Source organism: Scylla paramamosain, unplaced genomic scaffold (genome assembly GCF_035594125.1).
Source record: "Scylla paramamosain isolate STU-SP2022 unplaced genomic scaffold, ASM3559412v1 Contig84, whole genome shotgun sequence".
NCBI classification, from domain to species: domain Eukaryota; kingdom Metazoa; phylum Arthropoda; class Malacostraca; order Decapoda; family Portunidae; genus Scylla; species Scylla paramamosain.
The window spans coordinates 142,501-164,453 of NW_026973749.1; the positions used below are offsets into that span (position 1 = coordinate 142,501).

General features: G+C 41.0%; 1 protein-coding gene across 3 annotated transcripts in view; it reads left to right on the top strand.

Moving 5' to 3' along the window:
• The window catches only part of LOC135098817 (circumsporozoite protein-like), a 128,796-nt gene that overhangs the window by 97,626 nt on the left and 9,217 nt on the right, over window positions 1–21,953 (top strand). For all 3 annotated transcript variants that reach the window (XM_064001208.1, XM_064001207.1, XM_064001209.1), the window contains 2 exons: window positions 2,652–2,705; window positions 4,041–4,094. In XM_064001208.1, coding sequence (XP_063857278.1) covers window positions 2,652–2,705; window positions 4,041–4,094 — 108 coding nt within the window. The remainder of the gene's footprint in view (window positions 1–2,651; window positions 2,706–4,040; window positions 4,095–21,953) is intronic.

Here is a 21,953-nt window from a genome sequence, read left to right on the forward strand (position 1 = left end):
AGCAGAGATAATATTAATATTAGACTGAGGGAGATGGACGACAGATTTACCTTCTGTGAGCGTTTAAAAGTGAATTCTCCAACACTAGGAAAGAAATTATTGAACTCTTCGGCTTTATCACTTAGAATATAAAAAATATAGATAGTGTGTTTATTTTTCTGACTAGGGATAATTTCATTAATGACGTTCCATGTGGCCGAAGTGTTCCCTTTACTGCCTTTGAGACGGTCGTGATAATGATGCGCCCTAGTTTTATTATTATTATTTGTTTATTTTTTTGCAATTTTCTTGGCAGTTTTTTGTCAACTTGTTTTTTATTATCTTACTGATTTTATTACCCGTTGTCATCATATCATCATTAGAATCACCTAGGATAAAGATCCTTTTATCACGCAGACCTACCATCCTAAAAACATCTTGAATGTAGTCAAATGATGTGGCTAAAGCCTTAGGGTGTCGATATACACAACCAATGATGATGGCCGGCAACTTCCTGCACTGTATCTTTACCCATACATCCTCCACGCCTGTCGGTCTTGGCACATCAAGGTTAATGACAGAGGGATTGAGGGTACTATGGACTTACATGCATATCCCGGCTCCTCGACCATTGTCACATCTAAAAATCAATCACAATTAGGAATTTCTACGTAACCATCTGGGGTGTTTGCTTGAAGTCATGTTTCACTCATACATAAAACATCGATATTTCTATCTATTATCAATAACTTTACCTCGTCCAAACTCGATAACAGTGATTGTGCATTAATGTGTTTGACAGTTAGCGAATCCTTTTTTAACTCCTATATTTCAACAACGGCAGATGCTTCCTTGCCATCATCCTATGCCCTATACTGTTGACGTAAGCGGCTCTTATGACCTAAACGTTGACAGCTGCCACATAAGAGTTTGTGGTAAAATCTACAATTTCTTTGAACATGATTGAATTCGCCGCAATTGTAACACCCTGTTTTTTTTTTCTCTCTCTCTCACTAGCATATTTATATCTTTCCTTTCTGTAACCATGCTAGTTATCACTGTACGTTTCCTGCGTTTCAAACACCGGGGTACTTGCGTGTTTCTGCACTAGGTGGCTTCTGTTCCATCTGCCCACTCCTGAGGTGTAGGCGTGGGCTTGATTATAAGCTGTATAGTGTCTGCCATCCAGCGTTCTCCTCAGGGTTGTATCGTGCAGACCGGGGCTGAATGCATCCTCCTCTTTGTTCCAGCCTGCCTCATGTTTTCTTGTCATTGCCCTGGCAGGTGTGAGATGAGAAGGACCTCGTGGTTTAGGAGCAGTGGGGGGCTGATGGGAAGCTTTATGGGTGGGAGACTTTCGGGTGTAAGACTTGCCTTGTTGGGTTGTTCTGCTATGAGCGCATAGGGAAACAATTCCCGCGTAGGTTGGCGGGCCGCGGGAGCCACCACTCAGTTTGATTTTTTTTCTCTATGTATGTATAGTGTGGAAATAGCAAAGGCATCGTAGAAAACACTAACATCTGGAGCTTCATCACTGTGTTTCAGGGAAAATATGAGTAAATCGTGTGAGTCTTGCCGTGGTAGGAAAGACTGCTTCCTGCGGGACCTTATCAAAAGAGCGTCTGGCACTGGTTTGGCAAGCAGCGGGACTAATAAAATAGGATGCCTTTGGTAATGCGTATATAGGAATATTACTGCCTGCCAAACACTACCTTGGCTTTGCAGTGAGGCTTTTGTATTCAGATGACCGCGGGACCTGAAATATGTAGACACAACTATACTAGGCAGGTCCAGTGAAAGGTATCACATTAAATATATTGCTTCATCCAGACGAGTTAGCAGCACAAGCATGAAGGAGGGTGGATCTCACAGGTGTTTGCTTTTGTTGAGATCCTTACCAAGAAGCGGTGACATCCAGAACCAACAGCAACTACGATATCTTTGTGGTCTGTGGAGCCTTTGTTGTTGTTGTTGTTTTGTTGTGTAAGACGACGTTATAGGGAACATCCTGTGTCCTCGCAGTAACCACACGAAAAGGCAGGTATCTAACTAGGAGTAATCAGAGTTGTTGTTGTTGTTGTTGTTGTTGTTATCATAACCACAAATGGAGGAAGGTGGATGTGTTGTATTACTGAGCAACAATAAAGAAAGAAGAATAGATGAGTCAGGCCACCTTGGCGGAGATACTCAAAAGGGACTTTCATGTTTTGTGCCGTGAATACTTTTTATGGCTAGACTGAAGTGGTACTTATTATTTTCTAAGTATATCCTTGCTGTTGTTTTTAGGTTTGTACCGCTGAATGTTGGGAAGCTTTTCACTTTTTATTATTTTATTTTCTTATTTGATCTTGTTATATATGTAATTGTGCTTGTTCGTTTTATTTTGTTGCAGCTGTTGTGCATATTTAACATTCTCAGCGTTTCAGGTGTGTTCTGTTTTGAGTGTTGTTTTTCATGTATCCATGTGTTCCTGCTTGGAGGAATTTGACACGTTTTATTTATGACTTCGTTTTTTTTTTTAATATTTATTCTTTCCTTTTTTGTTCATGTGTATGTTGTAACTCGTGCAGTAGAGGATATCTGGTGGCTCTGTTTATGATGCTCCAGTTTTACCTCTTTTTACAATAGTCAAGCTGCATCACTTTTTTATGTGGATGTTTTGATATTTTCAGGAAAGGATGGCAGGTGGTGCCGCGGTGAACACTGCCAACACGTGCAGGAGGAAAGTGAGTACCTGCTTCATTACATCATGTTCACTCTGTTTTGGAACTCGCTGTTAAACTTTTTTTTTTTCCATGTCAACCGAAACCTGTCACTGTTGCCTGCCTTTCTCCTCTTTGCTTCCCACGAATCTATGAAGGAAAGAAAGGATGTGCTTCCATGGTATCGTGTAAATAGTATTATCCATTGAAGGATTAGTTGAAACATTTTTTTAAAGATTTTTTTTTTGTGTCTCATTTTTGTGCCCTTATCTCCAGCCGAACATCTAGAGCTTCATTACATTATGTTTCAGGGAAAATATGAGTAAATCGTGTGAGTCTTACCGAGGCAGGAAAGACGGCCTCCTGCGGGACCTTATCAAAAGAGCGTCTGACACTGGTTTGGTAAGCGACGAGACTAAAAAAAATAGGATGCGTTTGGTAATGCGTATATAGGAATGTTATTGCCAGCGAAACACTACCTTGGCTTTGCAGTGAGGCTTTTGTATTTAGATGACCGCGGGAGCTGAAATATGTAGACAAAACTATACTAGGTAGGTCCAGTGAAATGTATCATACTAAATATATTGCTTCATCCAGACGAGTTAGCAGCACAAGCATGAAGGAGGGTGGATCTCACAGGTGTTTGCTTTTGTTGAGATCCTTACCAAGAAGCGGTGACATCCAGAACCAACAGCAACTACGATATCTTTGTGGTCTCTTAAGCCTTTGTTGTTGTTGTTGTTTTGTTGTGTAAGAGGTTATAGGGAACATCCTGTGTCTTCGCAGTAACCACACGAAAAGGCAGGTATATAACTAGGAGTGGTCAGAGAGTTGTTGTTGTTGTTGTTGTTGTTGTTGTTGTTATCAGAAGCACAAACGGAGGAAGGTGGATGTGTTGTATTGCTGAGCAACAATAAAGAAAGAAGAATAGATGAGTCAGGCCACCTTGGCAGAGATACTCAAAAGGGACTTTCATGTTTTGTGCCGTGAATACTTTTTATGGTTAGACTGAAGTGGTACTTATTATTTTCTAAGCATATCCTTGCTGTTGTTTTTTTAGGTTTTATTTTGTTGCAGGTGTTGTGCATATTTAACATTCTTAGAGTTTCAAGTGTGTTCTGTTTTCAGTGTTGTTTTTCATGTATCCATGTGTTCTTGCTTGGATGAATTTGACACGTTTTATTTATGACATTTCGTGTTTTTCTTCAGTATTTATTCTTTCGTTTTTTGTTCATGTGTATGTTGTAACTCATGCAGTAAATGATTTGTGGTAGTTCTGTTTATGATGCTTCATTTTTAGCTCTTTTTAGAATAGTCAAGCTGCATCACTTTCTTATGTGGATGTTTTGATATTTTCAGGAAAGGATGGCAGGTGGTGCCGCGGTGAACACTGCCAACACGTGCAGGAGGAAAGTGAGTACCTGCTTCATTACATCATGTGCACTCTGTTTTGGAAATCGATGTTAAACTTTTTTTTTTTTCCATGTCAACCGAAACCTGTCACTGTTGCCTGCCTTTCTCCTGTCAGCTTCCCACGAATCTATGAAGGAAAGAAAGGATGTGCTTCCATGGTATCGTGTCAGTAGTATTATCCATTGAAGGAATAGTTTAAACCTTTTTTTCCAGAGCTTTGTTTTTGTCTCCCATTTTCTGCCTTCCCAGGGTATATATATGAAAGAAGAATGTAAATTTAGTCTATTATGTTCATTGTAACATGTATTCCAGTCTTTGTGTGCTTATTTTAGTGTACTCGTATGCATAGAGAAAAGAAGGATACGAAATCATATATTTTCTATAATGGTGTCATCTTTATGGTGCAAATATTTGCTTGGAGATTCAGTTGAAACCTAATATTTAGGTTTCAATACCATTTTGGAGTTCAATTTTTTTTTTTCGTATTTATCTTTTGTATGTACGAATATACGAGTGAAAAAATGGAAAGATGCAATTACAAAAAACTTTCCAGCATAAGAGGAATATTCACCTGAGACTTTATTAGGTAACAGATATCAGATATTCTAATTTATTCGTTTATTTATCGTTTACTGTGTTTTACCGTTATGTAGATTAATAATATTTTGCATGTTATGATAAAGTGTCCTTGGAAAATATTAATGTAACACATTTCATTTAGTGTGGATTTGATTTCCACATAAAAAAAAGATAAATAAATAAATGAATAAAAATAAAATGAAATAAAATAATCTTTCATTCTATGGAGAAAACATATTTACGTTTTCTTTTTTCAATTGGTATTGATATTATTTTTAACTCTGATATCCCGGGAAGCGTTACTACCATGATATTTGTGACTTAACGTAAGGTAGCTTTTTATCGTCATAACCTTTGTTGCAGCTTTATTCAAGTAAAATCAAAGAGAGGCAAGCTTATATTGTTCTGTGAAGTGTTGTTATTTGTCTGTGTGTGTGTTGATTGTCACCTTGAAAAGTCAAGGTGACGTGGGCCTTGATGACTAGAGCCGGCCCACACTATTTGTCTCCCTTTTTTTAGAGGCTCGTCGTTGTAGATTTCTGAAAATATTAGTTTCATCACGTTTTTAATTTTCCTTGTCAGCAAATGAAAGAAAATTTATGATTTTCTTTATCATTTAGTAACGTATTGAATATCTATGGAGGGATTATTCCCATGGCGGAGCGAGGGGGCTCTATTTTTGTTACTACTGCACATCTGTACACCCCACCGCTCCCACCTGGCCCTGGAGGGTACAACGATGATTTGGCCAGGATCATCTTTTGGTGTCTATCGCATAAAAAAATTTCGATTTCAGTTTCCGAAACACTTCTTGGTTAGCAACTTTTGAAGGCGTATCTTCGTCAGACTCACCTTTTTTGCTGTCTTTTGCATATTTTGATTTATCGAGAGGTGGGCGAAGGTTTTTGCCTGGCAACTCGCTCAACTATCGCCTCATCACTACAGAACGAGTTGGAGGGCGTAAAATGCGCGAATTATTTGCCCTAACTCACTTCATACACGGGATAGCCAGTCTTGGTTGACACCATCAGACTCAGACACTTTTTTTTTTCTTTTTGTCTTGAGGGTTTAACACAGTCCTCTGATTATGTGTTTGTCTTGTCGGATGCAGCAGCGGCGGGACCTTTTTCCTTCCTCGCGGCCAGACGACGAGGACTGGCTTTTTGCTGCTCCTCCTGACACACTCACAATTTACCGGTGAGTGACGGGGACGGAGCTGTTTTTGTAGCGCAGTGTACGTCCTTCCATTTTTAGGTAAACATTTAAGTGAAGGCTGTCATGCTTGCCTATGTTATTCCATGTGCATGTAAGGTAAGGCTGCTTGACAAAGTGTCTGACTCACTGCAGACACTTGCTTTATGCTGTACTGAAATAAACAAGTAATTTCTCAGTGAGTCACAAAAGTGCCTCTCAATACGATGTGGTAATGAAAAGTAGAATATGAAATAGATAGATAATAAATAAGTGAATAAATAAATAAATAAATAAATAAATGGATGAATTAATGCATACCCTAGAGAACATTTCATACCTACTGAGCTTACCATAGCAAATACACTGATATGCTACAAAAAATGCACACAAGTATATGAAGATGGAAAAAAATGGGGGAAGTCTGTCTTGTGTTGTTATTTCTATGGTTACTGCTCTTCTGAATTTGCCATCAGCATGCGTCTCTCCTTCCCCACGCTGACGCTACACAAGACTTTCACTTTATTCCGTTCCCTTTCAGTAGTCCAGGAGTTAAGCAATATCTTCATTCTTTCATCCCCTTCATTGGTAAACTCTGGATTTGTCTGCCTGTTTCTGTTTTCTTCCCCTTCCTGTGACTAGTTGTTTTAAGAGTATTGAGGCACTTCCAGAAACATATTTAGATTTTTTATTATTGACTTTTTTTTTTTCTCTTTTTTTGTCTGTATGTATGGAAGCGGCAACTGAAAAAAAAAAGAAAATTTTGTTCCTCTGTTTGCCATTCGCCAAGAAGATATGAGAGTGTGAGTATAAGTAGTGGCTATATGCAAATGTTAGAATACCATTTTATACTGACTCTAGATTAAACATGTATTGCATTGTTTACTGCAGTGTTTCAAGTTGAGCCGTCCAATATCTTTTGCATCTAATTGATTTTTGTGTTCGGCTATTTGAAATTTTTATTTCCAAATGCAGTTCCATGTTTTTAAGAAGTATAAAGGGTTGGAGGAAAATAAAGCTTTCCTGAGTTGTAATAGGTGAATGTTAATAACAGTAGTAGTAGTAGCAGTAGTAGTAGTAGTAGTAGTAAAGAGCAGGATTATCAGCTGGAGTGACACCAATTCAGTTTTTCTACTATTTATATTTTCTTACTATTATTCCACACCTTGTCAATCCACGCAAGGAAAAAAAAAGAAAAGAAAAAAAAAAGAAAACGTATATTAAAAAAGTGAGAGGCAAGACCAGCAAGTGAAACACGCCCTGCCTTCTCCATAGACTTCACGTGTTTACTGCCGCGCTTCCTGCCTGATAATTATAGTCTTACGCTGGAGGCTCTCTCTCTCTCTCTCTCTCTCTCTCAGTGACGTGCATGGGTGTGGTTGTCGAGAGCAGAGCAAACGGCCAAATGTACGGCGACGGGCTAGTGTTTGCATGCGCCGCGTGGGGCGTGCAGTTTGTATGTAAAAGAGGAAGGCAACTGGTCGGGTGGGGACAAGGAGGAGGAGGAGTAGGAGCAGCAGGAGGAGAAGGAGGAGGGAGAGGAGGAGGAGGAGGAGGAGGAGGAGGAGGAGGAGGAGGAGGAGGAGGAGGAGGAGGAGGAGGAGGAGGAAAAGGAGGAGGCGTAGCGTAGCGTGGTCTGGATGGCGTGTAGGATTATGTGACGCTCAAAGGCAGCTTCAGTACACTGTGGCTCACTGTATTAGAGTGAGCCACCTGACGGGGTGCGCTCTCAGGGTGATTGCTTGTATTCTATGTAGCCTGGCGGGGCTGTGGCACTCCCTGCAGGTTATTGGCTCAGGAGGGAGAGGTAATGTCGGATGTTAGTGTGGTACTCTGCTGTGGGTGATGAGTTGTGTTTGTAATGATACAGCGCCTAAAGTTTGTTAAAGTGATGCAGCTTGTAGAGCATAAATACAGTGACATCATCACCACTATAGTCTCTCCCTTTACGCTGTAACGGAATGATGTAGATGTGGTGATGTAGTCTGGAATAATGGTGTACACTACAGAAAATAAATAAAAATCCCAGTAATATCAACAGTTCCATTCTCGTGAAAGGTTCAGTGTTCCTCCATTATGTTGTTTATTTTCAGCTTTTCCACTCTATGTTCACTTAACTTGACAAATGTGTTCCACGTGTGTCCCAAGGCGAAAAAAAAAAAAAAACGTACCATTTTATACGCCTTTTTCATATCTTGCTTTATACAAAACTTTTTTTTTAACGATGTTCTCTGAAAAACACTAGTCTCTTTTTTGTCTGCCTTCTTTTTGTTATTATATGTTTCTAGCTACAAGCAAGTTTGTCCAGAAAGGAAAAGAAAAAAATATCATACTGTTGTTATATTCCTTTTTCATATCCTCACACAGAGAACAATTTTTAACAATAAATAGGGATAAACTTTATCCTCACCTCCTCCGTCTCCTTTTAATTTGTCTGTAGAGAGGAAAAATCTAAGTTCTTTTCCATATTTTCATTCATATAGACCATTTTTTTTTTTTTTTTGCCTTCAATAATGTATAGGATTAAAACATAGCCTCACTTCTTCTATCTCCTTTTTGCTGTGATATGTTTTGACCCTACACGCTGGTATGGTCCGCCTGCCCCTCTTGCCCGCCCCCTTCCCCCTGACAGACCCGCGTGTGGCCGTGGAGTGTGGCTCCCCAAATAGTCATCCAGTATTGCTCTTAAAAATGATCCCGTGATGCGTCTACAGAATGGTTGCTTAAAGTGTGTTGCTGGGTTGGGGGGGTGGGGGGAAAGTGACTGATGTGGCTCTCTGGCCTAGAACGCTCTCTCTCTCTCTCTCTCTCTCTCTCTCTCTCTCTCTCTCTCTCTCTCTCTCTCTCTCTCTCTCTCTCTCTCTCTTTGCTCGAATCCTGATTTCACTGAATGGTTTAAGAACATATTCACGTGTTATTCATGAGCCATCACTTACTGCAGCAGCAGCAGCAGGAGGAGGAGGAGGAGGAGGAGGAGGAGGAGGAGGAGGAGGAGGAGGAGGAGGAGGAGGAGGAAAGAATACAAAGGAATACAAAGGAATGCACTGGAAGACCAAACCTTGAGGTATTGACGAGGCTGTTTGGATAATTATTGTACATTAACTATTATTGGGAGATACAGGATAGTACAGAAGGTTCCTCCCCACCAATCCCTCCAGCAGAAGCTGACAAGATACAGGAATTGATACCACGTGGTATAGAAAAACCACATAGAACTTGAGAGAATAGCGAGGGAAAGAGCTGTGGTCTGTCTACTTTTGTTTGTGAGGGAGAGTGTAAATGCATGATAGTTGTGTGATGTGGTGTGTGCGTAGCGCAGGTGAAGGCACAGTTTGGTTGTTGAGGGGTGGTGCAGCATCCTTGCGTTGCGCTTTCCAGGGAGGCGGCAGTCAATCAGGCCACAGCTTCGGTCACTGGGTTGGTGTACCTTCCCTTTAGAGGCTGCATACACAGGTTATCCCCTGCAACTTTGACCTCTAGTACTTAAAATCACAAGGTTGATCAATAACAGGAGAATGCGGACGAAGAAAATGAGGATTACATGTGATTACAATGGATAACCAACAGAAACACTCCCACAGGTCTTTACATATCGCTTTGTAATTAATTTAAGCTAAGTACCATTTAGTAAAGTAAGCAAGAGCAGTGTATGACTTCTGCCAAACTGACACGTCCTTGTGCTTGTGCTGGCGTAGGAAAATCATCGTGCAGTGTGGGGAAAACTGGCTGCATTTTGACTGGAAAAAATGAAGTGAAATTCTATTATTCCTATGGAAAAAAGCAAGAGGAGAAGGAGAAGGTGGTGGTGGTGGTGGTGGTGGTGTTTATAATTTTTCTATTCCTCCTCTTTAGGGTGAAATGTAGATTTTTTCACTTTTGAAAATTGGACGTTTTTTTTTTCTTATTGCACAAAATAAAAAAAATCAATGTTTCCGAAAAGACGGTATTCAAACGTAAAAAAAAGGAAGCTTCTTCACTTGTCTTATTCATTGTGACGTAACATTCTGAGATAATTTGTGCACCCAAATGCACAGACAAAGGGATGTCTGAAGTGGACGCTTTTATTAATTCCGTTATTACCCTCTAGTGCAGTGGTTTTCATCTCCTTTCAGGCCTCGGGCCACTAACAAAACAAAAAAAAAAAAAAAAATGTGGAACCTTTCAGTTTTGGTTTGGACCGTAATGTAGCATCTTGTGTCGTCAACTTTCCAGATATCTATCCCATCTTCTTCAATGACATTCGACTGTCCCCTTCTACACTGAATATCCTCGGTCTGTCCTTTACTTATTATCTGAACTGAAAACTTCACATCTTATTTCTAGCTAAAACAGCTTCTATGAAGTTAGGCGTTGTGAGACGTCTCCGCCAGTTTTTCTCATCCCCCCCCCGCTACTAACTCTGTGCAAGGGCCTTATCCGTCCAAGTATGAAGTATGCATTACATGTCTGGGGGGATTCCACTCATACTGCTCTTCTAGACAGGGTGGAATCAAAAGCTTTTCGTCTCATCAACTCCTCTCCTCTAACTGACTGTCTTCAGCCTCTCTCTCTCCGCCGTAATGTTGCATCTCTAGCTGTCTTTTACCGCTATTTTCATGATAACTGTTCTTCTGATCTTGCTAACTGTATGCCTCCCGTCCTCTCCCACCCTCGTTGCACAAGAATTTCTTCTTTCTCTCACTCCTATTCTGTCCACCTCTCTAACTCAAGAGTTAACCAGTATTTTCAGTCATTCATTCCTTTCTCTGGTAAACTCTGGAACTCCCTGCCTGCTTCTATATTTCCACCTTCCTATGACTTGAATTTCTTCAAGAGGGAGGTTTCAAGACACTTATTCATCAATTTTTGACTATTGCTTTGACCCTTTTATGGGACTGGTATTTCAATGGGCATTTTTTTTTATTGTATTTTTGTTGCCCTTGGCCAGTGTCCTTCCTACATAAAAAAAAAAAAAAACTGCACACACAAATTACACGCCTATACCTGTAAAAGAGATTGGACAAATAATACAACTAATCATCACTGCAGTTCGGTGGCCACTGGCCACAGGCACGGTGGTTCACAGCACTGGACGACTCGTGTAGCCGCGTGGAAGCTGACAGAAATCAACAGGATGGTTCGTCAGCTTGACGCGTATAGTACGAGTATGTTGTCAGGCCCTAGTCCCGAATGGCGGCGTGAATCTTGAACATTCGTTGTAGATTAAACTTAGAAGTGACTCGAAGTATTAGCCAACAGCTACAACTTAGACTGTCAATAAATCTCTTAAATAGAAATGTAATAGAATGAATAGCCAGTTATTTATTTTGATCAAAATGTTCATACTGAATTTTCCATTTCATTTTTATCAGCAAATACAGTAGGCATCCTGTGGACCATCCTAAAGAGTCATTGTGGACCACCAGTTGAGAACCACTTCTCTGGTGTGATAGTTTCATGTGGAAGAGTCAAATAATTTAAAAGGACTCTTGAGAACTCTTCGGGGCTGAATGTAATGCAGGTCTTGCGAGTGATGCTCGTCAGAGAGAAGCATGTGATCTTTAAAATATCAGTACTTTTTGTCTTTTTTTCTGTGCGTTTAGTTAAGTATTCATTTACTTTTATGATCAAGTGTCATCTGACTATCACTTAATGCTTCCTTGAACTGCCTTACTACGGTTCTTTTTATGGATAAAAATTCCAAATAACGTGTTACATTTCATTGGTGGCATGATTTCCCTTTAAAATGAATGCAAAGCAATCAATGTGGCACGTTCCATATCCATTATTGTGTCACTTTATTATGCATACAAACACTCCTATTAACGTATCACATCCCGCCCCTGGTGTGATTCCCCTCACCATGAATACAAAGCAATCCAAACGCTACAGTTCAGCCCTGCTCATGAAACACACGCTCTGATACAACTAGGCTTTTCACTTACTTTCAGCCCTTGTTTTCTCTTTAATAGTGCGAGAGTTGACTGGCCTCTTCACTCTTTGATCCCTTTCACAGTTAAACTCCGTAATTCTCCCTGATTTTTATCTAACTTCCCAAACTTGTTATGACTTGAACTGATCATATATGTTTACTCACCTCCGTATGACTTGAGTTGCTATAAGAGACGAGTATCAAGACACCTTCCTAACTAAATGAACCAACCTGATTTAACTCTTTCTTCCATCCACTCTTTACCATGCGGAAATTAAGTGGTATTGTAAACTGTAACCAAATTGTTACCCTTATGATCTATTCTAGACTCTAATAAGTGATCTGGAGACTATGATAATAACACGCTCCCTCCACTGCACACCAGCTGTCCGTAATATATCATGTCCAGTGGCTGTTAATATAAACTGACGCTCTATTAATCTGTCATCACTAATCAATAATCATTCACGCACAAGCTCATCCTCGTCACCACAACATCACCATCACCGTCACCATCACCACAGCTTACACTCCACTCCACCATGATTCTGTCCCATACCTCACCCCCGCTACCACTAATCATTCGTAATTAATCTCCTGTCCCTCACCACCACAACCACCACCACCAACAACAACAACAACAACATCACACCTCATTCTCAACTTCTCCCATTTTCAGGAATTCCTTTCTTCTCTTCCCTCGCTCCACCATCCTTCATCCTCTCTCCCTTACGTTCCATCCTTCCTTTTGCCGACATAATGCTTGCAACAGACGCCCCTCCTCTTCCTCCCCCTCCTCCTCCCGTCCCGTAGTATTAGCAGGGCCTGGTCTCCCCTTATAAGCAGGGAGCTGTGGGAGGAACTGGAGGGATGCTTAGTGGAACATGTCGAAATAGCGTTGCCTAGCCGCCGCCGAGTATAGGAGTGTATTGAGGGTGCATTATCTCGGTACAGTGGCGGTGAACGGGGAGATGGATCGGTGAGTATGTTCAGGCGCAGATAGAGAAATGTGTTGTTGGTCTGACGAATTGATTAATGAATAGGTATCTGGTTGAACAGGTAGAGTTATAGATAGATGGCTGGATGGGTAAATGGTTAAATAGATCGACTGGCTGATAAATAGATATATAGATGGACAGATGGATGGATAGATAGATTGATAGATAGATGAATAAATGAATAAGTATTTAATTAGATATAAAAATAAATAGATGGGTAGATAAACAGTTTAGTAAGTAGAAAATACATTAGGTAAATAGACAGACAGACAGAGAGACAGACAGACAGACAGACATATTGAATTAACGTGTCGTGTTCTGAGATATTGCAAGGAATTGGTTTATAAATGGTACTGTAAAACTCACAAACATTTTCATATTTTAATTAATAACTACTAATTATTTACATTTCTTAAAACTCAAAATTTCTCACTCGCATTCATCTTTAAATCATTCAAAGTTATTAGGTGTTACCTTATATCTCTTCAACATATTCACTGATCAACGCAATCATCGTGCAAAACACAGACAATATCACATGCACAAACACAACAAATATTCAGTCGGCGCCATTAATGTTCAGTGAGAAAAACACACATGATATCAGCAACACATCAATCACTATAAACATTCCATTTCTTCTTTCTTCTGACTTATTTTATCTTCACTTCTTTCTTTTTCCTTATTTTGTTTTCTTTCGTCTTTTTTTTTTTTTTGACAGTACAACATATATTGTGGTATGGGGGTCACCACAAACGTTAATTCTTCAAATTAGATTGATATAAGTAATGGCGTTCCTCAGTGTTCAATCTTAGGACCGATCCTCTTCATAATATATATCAATGACATAGACGAAGGAATCAGAAGTAAACTGTCAAAATTGACAGATACTAAAATTGCTAACAAGACTGACACCAAACCAACGTCAAATTTTGCAAAATGATGTATACACTCTCATTGAATGGTGTGAAACGTGGCTTATAACTTTGATTTTGATAAATGCCACGTATTGAATATAGGAAATAGCAATCTGCTGGAAAATTATAAAAAGTAATCCCCCCATCAATAGTTTGGATCCTGAGAAAGATCTGGGAGTTTTAGTGACAGCAGATCTTAAACCAAGCAAACACTGTACCGATGTCATTGAAATTGCCAATAAATTAATAGTTTTCATTAAGAAGATCTTTCATCTTCAAATCTGAAAAAAAATAAATAAATAAGTAAAAAATCTGGCCTTGTACAACTCACTTGTACGTATTCATCTTGAATACAATGTACAGTTTTTGTCATCCTACTACAGAAGGAATATTGAGAAATCAGAAAAAGAGACAATACGAAGTAGAGTAACGAAAATTACTTGAAAGCTTCGCAATTAACCCTACAAGGAACGTCTTCAAGAACGAGATCTATTCTCCCTATCCAAACGCAGGCTAAGAGGGGATCTGATATTGCTTTACTAAACTTTTAAGGGTTTCACAAATATGAGACCCGAATTCTTCCTAAGACTCAACATGTCTAATGTTACAAGAAACAATAGCAAATAATAGGTAAGCGATTTCAAACAAATGAAGCCAAACATTTTACTTCAATCGTGTCATAAATATGTGGAATTGTGTTCCATCAAGCGTCGTTAACTCAGGTACTGTACACTCATTGAAAACCTGTCTTGACAAGTATGTAGACACTAATTCCCGGTTGTCATTGTTCATGTCTGAATAACGAACACGTTCACTCCGTACTGTCCGTGCTGGCATGTAGATTGTATGTGGTAGAAGTAGTCCTCCTCTCTTTCTTAGTTTCCTCTCACATTCCATGTTGTTTTTTATTTCTATACAACATGGTACCATTTCCTTTCTCAGGTGAGCCTTGCCTGGAGGGATAGGGGGTGGGGGATGGAAGGACCCTTCTTCTGTGCTATCCTTTCTCTACCACTAATAGAGTAGAATAGTTACCCAAACAAACTTATAAGAACCTCTTGGTCTGTTACTGTTTGGACTTTTTTTTCTGCAAAACAAATAGATTCAGTACATAAGTAACAGAAAAAAAAAACAGTAGAAAATATAGATGTAAATGCCAATGACACCGTGCAGTGCATAAAGAATAAAAAAAAAAACAAGGTCTCCATCGTTACAAATACTGAACTATCAAAACTTACAACTTACAAGATACGACACGGAAATAAAAGGACACAAACCCGCTACACTACAATGATGGTGCTGGTGACGGTGATGACGGTAATAATAATAATTATAATGGTAATAATAATAGTAATAATGATTATAATATATAATAATATATAATGATATATAATAATAATAATAATAATAATAATAACAACAACAACAACAACAACAACAACAACAACAACAACAACAACAACAACAACAACAGTACCACTTCACTGCGTATCGCCTCACGCGGGGAGCAGGGGTGGGAGGGGCACGGGTCTTTCTTCTTTTTCATGCAGTATTCTTTTTTATACCTATGAAGCATAAACACACTTGCAGCCTCCGCTGGTCCCCCTACCCTCTCTCCCTTAATCCCTCCCGACGCCGCCCTTCCTCCCAGTCGGAAGCTTTCATCCTGCTGATAGGTAGTAAAGCCTGTGTGAAGAAGTGAGTGCTTCACCAGCTTTTTCAATGACATAATTTGATTGATGTCTATGTTGAGAGTGGACGTGAATTACGAATAAAGCAATCCGTGGTTCTCTGGGCTGAGTCATTCTCGTGCTGCAGGATGGACAGGTGTAATGTTGTGTTGTTGTTATTGTTGTTGGTGATGGTGGTGGTGGTGCAGCACAGGGGAGGGTTCCAGGAGGCGGCTCCAGACACAAGGAATGCCCGCCTCTGTAAAGTTCTCTGATCTCACCTACTGCTATTTGCACTCCACGACATACTCCCACAAGTCAACAATTATCTAATTATCACTGTGGGCATGAACGCTCACTTTAGAATCAGCAGCAGTTTTTCTTATTGAACTTTTGGTGCTGCATGAACACTGGAGGGGAAATCATGTGTTCAAATATATCTTGTTTACCGTTGGGGTTTCATGGCGTAGTGACAGTCTTGGGAACCCAGTGTGTGTGGGATGCCAGCGGTCATATTCCATAGAAAATACAATCAATAAATAACGTAATGAAATTAATTCACATCATAATTCTTTAATACATACTGGCGTGAACATTAGATGGGGAAATAGACCAACTTTACAAAAAAGATGGGGAAGATGGGGAAATAGACCAACTTTAAAAAAAAGAAAAAGGGCCCTCGTGGCCCAGTGGGTAGAGTGATGCACTTGGAGTTTGGCGTGAGGGAAGTGAGGGGCGCGTAGGTTCGAACCCCCCTCTCGGAACTCACAAAAACCTTCAAAGAGCATCCCTCCATCACCATGTGTGCCTCAAACACACAGGTACGGTGATGGAGCTGCCCACGGGGAGGAGGGGAGGTGAGTGCGCAGCACCTCCCTACCCCTCCCCAGGGGAGGAAGGCACCGCCTTACCGCCCCCGGGAGAGCAAGGGAGGTGAGTGCACAGCGCTTCCCTTCTCTCCCCTACCTAACCCTGGCAAGTCTACGGACTACCAGGCAAAAAATAATAAAAAAATAAATAAATAAAAAAATAAAAAAAAATAAAAATAAAGGTAAGTGCATAGCACTTCCCTTCTCTCCACACTAACAGGAAAAAAAAATAAAAAAACATAAAGGTGAGTGCATAGCACTTCCCTTCTCTCCCAACCTACCAGGCAAAAAAAAAAAATAAAGTAAATAAATAAATGAAATAAAATTAATTAAGTAAATAAATAGATAAAGCAAATAAGTAGATAAATGAATAAAATAAAATAAAAACCCCCCTACCACCTCGGACCTCGGGAGAGCAAGAGAGGTGAGTGCACAGCACTTCCCTTCTCTCCCCAAGTCTACGGACTACCATATCAAAAAGAATAAAATATATATAGGTATAAAGAAAAGAACAATAAAATAAATAGAAAATAAAATAAAATAGATAAATAAAATAAAATTAACAAAAAATAAATAAAGTAAAAACCAAAAAACTCCTTCTCTCCCCGTCAATAAAAGTGACTGAGTCTGGCAATCAACAATAAATAATAAAAATAAATCAATACCAACCTGACTGATCCTGACAACTCCAAAGACCACCACCCCACCTGTGAAGCACGGGAGGTGAGTGTGCAGCACCTCCCTACCCTTCCCAGTCTCCCAGTTTGACTTTGACCAACAATCTGACTCATTCTGGCAACTCCGACTGTACAGACCACCACCAGTACTCCAGTACTCCCCACCCTAGCAACTGATCCTGGCAAGGTGAGTGCGTAGCACTTCCCGTGACTCATCCTGGCAACTCTAAAGACCCACCATACTGACTGACCCTGGGAAGCACGGGAGGTGAGTGTGCAGCACCTCCCTACCCTTCCCAGTCTCCCATCAATCTGACTCATCCTACCAACTCCAAAGAGCAACTCCAACTGTACAGACCACCACCACCACCACCCCTCTGATCTTGGCAAGGTGAGTGCGTAGCACTTCCCTTGTCTGACCCTGACTGACTGACCCTGGCAGCTCAAAAAAACAAACAACCTGCCTGATTTACAGATATGTAATCACCAAACTGACTGGCCCTGGGGAGCATGTGAGGTGAGTGTGCAGCACCTCCCTACACTTCCCAGTCTCCCAGTTTGACCTTACTCATCCTGGCAACTTCTAAGAGCAACTCTCTGACACTGTGACTCTGATCCCTACATCCCTACATCTTACCCTGTCCAGGGTAGGTGAGTGCGTAGCACTTCCCTACCACCAGCCTGACTGACCCTGGCAACTCTAAAAACAACCATCCTGACTGACTTACAAATCTTACTCTAATCTGGCAACAGACCACCAAATTGACTGACCGTGGGGAGCATGGGAGGTGAGTGTGCAGCACCTCCCTACCCTTCCCAGTCTCCCAGTTTGACTTCCACCACCAATGTGACTCATCCTACCAGCTTCAAATCTACCACCACCACCACCCCTCTGATCTTGGCAAGGTGAGTGCGTAGCACTTCCCTGGGCTTGACTGACTGACCCTGGCAACTCCAAAAATAACCAACCTGACAGATGTTACAAATGTAACCTGGGGAGCATGGGAGGTGAGTGTGCAGCACCTCCCTACCCTTCCCAGTCTTCCACCAACCTGACTTGAATTATGACTGGGGAGCAGGGGAGGTGAGTGTGCAGCACCTCCCTACCCTTCCCAGTCTTCCACCAACCTGACTTGAATTATGACTGGGGAGCAGGGGAGGTGAGTGTGCAGCACCTCCTGCTTTCTCCACTCTGTCTACCACCTACCAACTCAGACCATCAAACTGACTGTCTTAAAACAAGAAGAGAAAGCAACGCCATCAGAGGAAGAAGAAGCAGCAGCAGCAGCAACAGCAGCAGCAGCAGCATTACCGCCATCAGAGGAAGAAATCAAGAAAAAGAAGCAGAGAAAAAGAACTGCCACCACTGCTCTCAGAGGAAGAAGCAGCAGCGTCACCGCCATCAGAGGAAGAAACATATATATGTAAACTACGACTGGTCAAATCTCCGCTGGCGCCAGGCAAAGTTCGACCTGTGATGGGCTGTGTTTAGAGAGAGAAATAAAAAAGAGTTCCTTGAAAGGAAACTACGCTAACTCAGTTAGGGGACTGACTGTGAAAGTGCCAGGCAAGGCTGCTGCTTCAGACATCCACACTTCAACTTCAACAATGCATGCGAGAATGTTGCTGTATTATTCCTCCTATTCCTTCTTCTTTTTCTTCTCCTGCAGAAGACTGTCTTATTACTACGTAATATTTTTTTCTCATAATTTATTGAATGTTATTTTATTTATTTATTTTTTTCAGTATTTCCATCTTTTTCTAAATCCATCCACCCTTTACATTAAATAAATTTGATAAATTTATGTACACTTGAGCCTTGGACAACTGATTACAAAAGAATTACATTAATATTTGACTTTTTTTTTCTGTAGTCTTAAAACGCCACATCTCAAACACATGAGGCGCGGGTTGCGTTTGAGTGTACTGTAATATACCAATATAATACATGAATTTGTAATACTTTAATCACAATTTATATCTTTTCCTACTAAGCAGTATGGCAACTTACTTCTTCTTCCTCATGACACTGGTCATGTCATGTACACTTCCATGTAGCCAACAATTCTGGGTAACCTTTGAAAAATATCATGCATCCTGGTGTGCACCATGCAACCAGGCTGACTTAACCTACGCCTCTGTAACCTAAGCTGGACACTTGAACAACTATAAATGCATTTTGTCTATCTTAGCTCCTGCAGGGCCGAGGTGGACAGGTGTTTGTCCAGGATGCCTCGTGTTACTTCTCACCGCGTGTTTTATCTGTTGGAGATTATTACACTAAATATGCTGCTGCTCCTGCTGCTGCTGCTGCTGCTGGTGCTGCTGTTGCCGTCGCTGATCTTGCTGCTCTTGTTGGTATTGCTGCTTTTTCCTTCCTTCCACAAGAACAACAACAACAAAATTAGCAACTACTACTGTTACTACTTCTACTACTACTACTACTACTACTACTACTACTACTACTACTACTACTACTACTACTACTACTACAACTCCTGCTGCTGCTGCTGCTGCTGCTGCTGTTGCTGCTGCTGCTGCTGTTGTTGCTTCTGCTGCTTCTGCTGCTGCTGCTGCTGCTGCTGCTGCTACTACTGGTGCTTAACTTTACAAAAATCATCACTGTCGTTTTTGCCGTCGTGCGTGCGGTGCCTCTAATCTAATCGTCGTCGTCCTCGTTCTCATCGTCGTCGTCGTAACAGTAGCATCGCCTGTCAGAGTAAAAAGACAGGCTAAAAGAATACCAGAGGTCACAGAGAACTGGAACGGGAAAAGCACCACATTAATTGTTACCTGTGGAGAACAAAACAAAATATACTGGATACATGACAGAACAACAGCATTTCTTTAATTAACGTGTGTGTGTGTGTGTGTGTGTGTGTGTGTGTGTGTATGTACAGCGAGGGAGAGTTACATAAAGTTAAAGGACAGCAAAGCAGAAGGCTCTCTCCTCACCCTCCACTCCCTCCGTCATAAGCCGTACAGCAAACAAATCTGAAGTAAATACCTTACTGGGTTAGAGAAGGAAAACCCGAAGGAAAATTTATAGGGAAGAATCAAAATAGATGAAATGAGATGCCCTCATTTCCTGAAGGCAAGGAGTTTTAATCTGTAACAAACAAACACTGTTACCCGCGAATTTGAGGTAAAATATTTATCAAGACGGCGTTTCAAATTTTCTACGGGATTGCAAAAAAAGATAAATAAATAAATAAATAAATAAATAAATAAAAAAATAAAATAAAAAAAACCATGCCAGAAATTAAACACATGTATGGCGCTCCCTTTGACTGCGGTTCAAGCTGGTGGCGGCGACCTGGTGGTGGTGGTGGTGGTGGTGGTGGTGGTGGTGATGGTGGTGGTGGTGGTGGTGGTGGCGGGGGCGATGGTTGTGGCTGGGAAGTTAACCAATTTAATTTCGTTTTCATTTCTATACATAATTAGTTTTCTCTCTCTCTCTCTCTCTCTCTCTCTCTCTCTCTCTCTCTCTCTCTCCTCTCTCTCCTCTCTCTCTCTCTCTCTCTCTCCCTCTCCCCTCCCTCCCTCCCTCCCTCCCTCCCTCCCTCCCTCCCCCTCCCTCCCTCCTCTCTCTCTCACTCTCTCTCTCTCTCTCTCTCTCTCTCTCTCTCTCTCTCTCTCTCTCTCTCTCTCTCTCTCTCTCTCTCTCTCTCTCTCTCTCTCTCTCTCTCTCTCTCTCTCTCTATATATATATCTCTGTACCTGCCGTGGACAGTAAGCAATTAGTTGTTCTAGTGGCTGTGTTCCTGAAGTAGAAATACTGAAAAGCACACTCCATCTTTTAATTCCCCCAACAGCGTGGCTTCCTGATGGGAGGTACGGTAGAGCACACTTCCATTTGTAAGCCAAGGGAAAGTAAGCGTCTTTCCTCCTCAGAGCCTCACTAGCGCCAGGATTAGCTGTGTGCCGGGGAGTGCTGGTGAGCCGTGAGTAATGTTCACTCTTAGATACACGTGCAATGTAATGTATCTCCCTATCATTATTTTTGTTTATTATTTACTATTATTTATTATGTTTATTATATTGATACTTGTTTTTGTCTTCCTTCCTTCCTGCCTGCATGTCTCCTGCCCTCCTTAGGGCCCTATTTTTCATATTATCCTTCCTTCTCTCTCTCTCTCTCTCCTCTCTCTCTCTCTCTCTCTCTCTCTCTCTCTCCTCTCTCTCTCTCTCTCTCTCTCTCTCTCTCTCTCTCTCTCTCTCTCTCTCTCTCTCTCTCTCGGGAGTTCTTTGATGAATTGCCATGTTTTCATGACTCTCTACCGCTATTTATTGGTCTTTCATCTTTTTATATCCTGCCTGAGTCTGCTCCCGGGAATTAGGTATGGTAGTTGTACGGTGATAAATAATATTTCAGTGCTACCTTTGCAATATCTTCCTATATTTATGAAAACTTTCGTTACTGTGAAGTGTGGCTAGAATATTAATATTTTTTTTTTTATGTAAATATTTTTCGTTATATTTGTCCAGCACATTTTTGTTATGCGCGAAGAAAGTAAGTGATCATTTAAATCCCGAACTTTAATTTTCATTTGCATAAAGAAGTTTTAAATTAGAGAGTGAAATGAAGAAGGACTCCTTAACGTGTGGGAAGTGCCTGCCAACCTACTATGGAGGGTGCGCTGCGCAAATCATGATTGTATAGGAGCGTGATGTAACCTGTTCACACTGATACCACTTACAGACAAGCCTTCGAGTACCTTGGTATTACGTAGTTGTGATTTAAATAATGTGTTGACTTGTTTAGGTAATCATCAGAGAGAGAGAGAGAGACCGGGACAGGTAGGCAGGAAGACAGACGGTCAAAACAAACAGGCAGGGAGCCAAGCAAGCAAGCAAGGAGGCAGACAGACTAACAGGCTGGGAAAGATGTAGATGGACATGCAAAAAAGAAAGAAAGAAAGAAAGCAGGCAGACAGACAGGATGACAGGGAAATAGTCAGCCTAACTTGAAGAGGATAGGCAGGCAAAGAAGCAGGCAGACATCCAGGCAGGCAAAAATAGAAGGCAAGCAAGCAGACAGAGAAAC